At 36.5% G+C, this 5147-nt stretch overlaps 1 protein-coding gene across 1 annotated transcript in view; it reads left to right on the top strand.

Moving 5' to 3' along the window:
• Positions 1-2299: 2299 nt before the first annotated feature.
• LOC119574242 overlaps positions 2300-5147 on the top strand; it is a 4249-nt gene continuing 1401 nt past the window's right edge. The window contains 7 exon segments of the mRNA XM_037921403.1: positions 2300-2737; positions 2925-3152; positions 3259-3622; positions 3625-3920; positions 4044-4268; positions 4388-4717; positions 4865-5089. Of these exon segments, the coding sequence (XP_037777331.1) occupies positions 2393-2737; positions 2925-3152; positions 3259-3622; positions 3625-3920; positions 4044-4268; positions 4388-4717; positions 4865-5089 (2013 nt within the window). The 5' untranslated portion in view covers positions 2300-2392.

Raw genomic sequence — 5147 nt, 5'->3', positions numbered from 1 at the left:
AAATGAAAAAAAGAATGTTTGATCTGTGACCCTATATAAAATTAGAGAGAGAAAAAAATATATTGTTGACAAGAAATATGCCGTATGAAATTGAAACACAAACATAGACTAGCACACAAAGGTATAACTAGAGACGCATGAATGAGGCGACGAGAGAGTTTATCTCGTGTGAAATGTGTGTATGTGTAATCATCAAGGCGCCCTCCATCTTCATGGATGAATGTTAGTACGATATGTGTTTTTCTTATATACATACACTATATCAATGGCATGCAAAGGGGACAAAGGAATGGTCCTCCTCTTAGTGCGATAAATAGCGCCCTTAAAACAGAGAAATACATATATAAATAAAATAGGTTTGTATATATATATATATAATAAGAAAAAGATCAATAGTTTTCAAATGTGGTGTTACAGACGAATACTGCGTATTAGCTGGACAGAGAAGAAGACGAATGATGAAGTGCTGAGAAAAATAAATTGTAAAGACCGGCTGTTGAACATCTTGAACAGGAGGAAATTAAAGTTTATTGGTCATGTGATGAGAAGTAAAAGTATTGAGAAAGACTTGCTGACAAGAATGGTGATAGGAAACAGAGGAAGAGGCAAACCAAAGACAAGACTGAGCGAAAATATCAAAGATATTTGCGGGCTGTCGATGGTACAGGTGGAAAGAAAAGCGTAAGATCGAGTTTAGTGGCGAAGGATGGTGGAGAGGTCCACGGCTGCTCAAACATGAGCATACCGTTATTGATGATGATATATATAATGTGTATATATATATATATATATATATATATATATATATATATATATATATATATATATATATATATATATATATATATATATGATGCATATCAATAAGTTGTTATGTAGATATATATATCTATACAGACATATAAACACACACACACACGCACACATCCACTTACATGTGTGTATGAGTTTTGAGTTTGTATATATATGTGTGTGTGTTTATATGTCTGTATAGATACATGTGTAGACACATACACACACACGCATATATATATATATATATATATATATATATATATATATATATATATATATATATATATATATATATATGTATATATATATATATATATATATATATATATATATATATATATATATGTATGTATGTATGTATATTGATATGTACATCATATATATATATATATATATATATGTATATATATATATATATATATATATATATATATATATATATATATATATATATAGATAGATAGATAGATAGATAGATAGATAGATAGATAGATAGATAATAGATAGATATATAGATATATATATAAACGTATTGATATACGCTTGTGTGTGCGTGTGTGTGTTTACGCATATATGTATGTATACATATATGCGTAAACACACACACACACACACGCACACATCCACTTACATGTGTGTATGAGTTTTGAGTTTGTATATATATGTGTGTGTTTATATGTCTGTATACATACATGTGTAGACACACACACACACACACGCATATGTATGTATGTATATTGATATGTACATCATATACATATATATATATATATATATATATAATATATATATATATAGTATATTATATATATATATATATATATATATAATGTATAGATATTATATACATTATATATTATATATATATATTATATATATATATATATATATATATATATATATATATATATCATATATGTGTGTGTGTGTGTGTGTGTGTGTGTGTGTGTGTTTATATATGATATATATAAATATAAATATATATATGTATGTATTTACAAATATGTAAATGCATATATTTATGTATATATATATATATATGCATGATATGTATATATATATATATATATATATAGATAGATAGATAGATAGATAGATAGATAGATAGATAGATAGATAGATAGATATATATATATATATATATATATATATATATATATATAAACGTATTGATATACGCTTGAAAAAATACGCACTCATATACCTGTGTGTATGTGTTTGTGTAGAATGTAATATATAGTTTGTATTCATGAAATCACATGGACATCTGATCAAATTCTGCATGCAGACAGAAATATGAAATGTGAAGGATAATCTGTTACAAATCCGACCTTCGGCCAATACACGCTGACTCACCTCCATGGAATATCGAATTGATTCATCAAGAATTTCATTCAAAATGCTAGAAGTTTGGCAGCAAAATGGGAGTATTTGTGGTGCGTGACGCTGCTTCTACGTCACAGGCACACGCTCGCAGCCACGGCCATAAATACAGCGCTTCTGCCAGATTCCTTCAGAAAGCGAAGAACAGCCATCCAGCAACAAGCTCTCTGTTCAGGGATTCTTGGTGAGAAAATCAGCGAAATAATTGTCCACAATGGCCCCCATTCCACACTCGTACGATCTGAAGGTTTCCGCGTGTGATGCAAACCCCTGTGAGCGCGAAGAACCTTCCAAAGGGAGGTGGGACGTGGCCTTGCCCATCAGTCGAAGGGGGAGCTTCTTCCAAGACTCCTTTTTCTCGGATGTGCACGACGAGTTCGACGCCACCGTCAGGAGGGTTCTGGGGAGGTGGAGAGACACTGACTTGAGTTTGAGAGATCACTGGGACGACAGTTGTCGATACAGCGATATTTTGAAACGTTACAGAGAACTTCGATTTCTCAATCTGAGGGACGAGGACCAGGCCATCACCGTCATGACTGACACATCAGGTCATAAGGTGAGTTACTTCACGATATTTATTTTCTAGGTCCATTCTACGAATAACGATGGCTGTCATCCTTTATTGTGACACAAAAATGTGTCTTAATATCATTATTAGTTCATTGTTATTATCAGTTTACATTCTTCAGCAGACAAAGAGTTGAAGATATGAACACGAATTAAAAGAAATATCTCAAACCCAGATTGTGGTGGACGTGCACGACTTCCTGGATGGAGAAGTGAAGGTGAAAGTGGTGGGCGAGAAGGAGGTGGTGGTGGAAGGACGTGTGGAGAGGAGAGAAGGAGGAGGCTCATCTGTGTCCTCACACTCCTTCAGACGCCGCTTTTCCTTGCCTCATCTTACCGATATGTTAGCCATCACGTCTGTCATGTCTTCAGATGGCATCCTTACTATAACTGCTCCGAAAATGGTAAGCATATCATCCTTTACGAATTTCATGTTCACCTATTAGAAAAAGAGAAACAATTAAATTGCAGTCCGAAAAACGTACTAAAGACCGCCTTCTATTTCAACAGGAGGAACAGTCTCACCAAAGGACAACTATCATTCCTATTAAGCTCGAACAAGTTCAGAACTCGGACCTTTCCAGAACTACAGATATGAATGAAACCAGTTCCGTTGAAAATACATGCGAAGAATCCAACTGCTCACCAAAACTTATCTGTGATACAATAAAGAAGAAGGAAAGTATAAACATTCCAAGTCATGCCAAAGAAATACCCACAGTCAACAGTCTTCAGCCACGGTCAGTGGAAATTCAAATTTCAAGGAACAGCATTAATGACGATGTTTGTGACGCTGGGAGGCAAGAAGATACTGTTAAAACGATTGAAAGGACACAATCTGATATCACAGATGAATCAAGCCTCGTCTGTAAGGAATAGACTCGACAGGACTTGAAAGGTCTCGTCAGGGATTCCGGGATGAACTCCTACCAATCACTCGAAGAGGAAGCTTCTTCCACGACTCATTCTTCTCCGACATGCACCAAAAGTTTGACGCCGCCATAAAGAAGGTCTTGAACAGGTGGAGCACCAATGACCTCCAGTGGACAGACACTTGGGACGACGTGGGTCTTCGCTACAAAGATATCCTGGAGCGATACAGAGAGCTTCGATCCCGTCACCTGGAAGAAAAGCTTGCCGTCACCGTCACATCAGACAAAACAGGTCACAAGGTCAGTTGCTTCAAAATCACTTCGTAGTGGTTGTTGATAAGGATATTTGGAAAAGTTGGAATTATATATTCATATATATTTTTTTCATGGATAAGAAAAGTGAGGATAATTTTCCTACCACAGATCGTAATGGATGTGCATGAGTTTACGGACGGAAAGGTGAAGGTGAGAGTGGTCGGCGAGAGAGAGCTGGTGGTGGAAGGAAGCACAGAGGAGGAAGAAGGAAACTCATCCATTTCCTCACACTCATTCAGACGCCGTTTCTCCCTGCCTCGCCAAACTGACATGGCAGCCATCACTTCTGTCATGTCTTCCGATGGCATACTAACAATCACTGCACCCAAAGTGGTAAGTAGGCATTCTTTCACAATCTGTTCTCATTAATTTAAATGAAGTAGATTATATAGCCATACAACAATTCCACTAGTATCACCTGAGGAGTTTTTGTTATCTATGTTTTTTTCCAGAACGGTAAATTGGAATGTCTGGAAGAATCCAAAGAAATATCTGGAAATAGAAGACTCAGCAAGGAAGATGAATCACGCGATGCCAAAAGGCTTCTGTGTATCAAGTCTGAAAATTCTTTTCCTCTGACCAAAATGGGGCTCTTTTTCCACGACTCCTTCTTCAAGGACTCTACGGAAGACTTTAGGAAAGCTGTTAGGGAAATCCTGAGAAGATGGGGAGAAGCGTCCCCAGATGTCGACGAACTGACCCGCTACAGACTCCTTCGATCCCGAGATTCGCGAGAAGAGACTCAGGCCATCACGTCTTTGGAGGATGACCGTCATCATAAGGTACAAATATGTCACTAACGATATTTCAGTATCTATGTAATTGCTCCTGTCAACATCTATTTTTGATTACTTTTTTTCTCTCCTTGAAAATGTGATTTTCATTAGATACATTTCACCATATTGATTGACCTTTCCATATATTTTCAGTTTGTTATTGACGTTCATGATTTTCTGGACGGCGGAGAGGTCAGCGCGAAGGCTGTGAACGAGCGAGAGTTGGTGGTTGAGGGTCACTTGGAGAAGAAGGGAGACGGTTCCAAGTCCAGCAAGCGGTTCCTTCGACGCTTCGTTGTTCCTGGAGACATTCAGATGGAAGCTGTCACTTCAGTCGTGTCTTCTGATGGTGTGCTGACAATTTCGGCTCCGAAGAAGGTGAATCTTCTTTAACAATAATCCATCCAAGCTTAGGTTTAAAGTTATTTATCGTAAT

The sequence above is a fragment of the Penaeus monodon genome, chromosome 6 (assembly GCF_015228065.2).
Source record: "Penaeus monodon isolate SGIC_2016 chromosome 6, NSTDA_Pmon_1, whole genome shotgun sequence".
NCBI lineage: Eukaryota > Metazoa > Arthropoda > Malacostraca > Decapoda > Penaeidae > Penaeus > Penaeus monodon.
The sequence above is the reverse complement of the archived record's forward strand: the minus strand, read 5'-3'. Positions and strand labels throughout refer to the sequence as shown.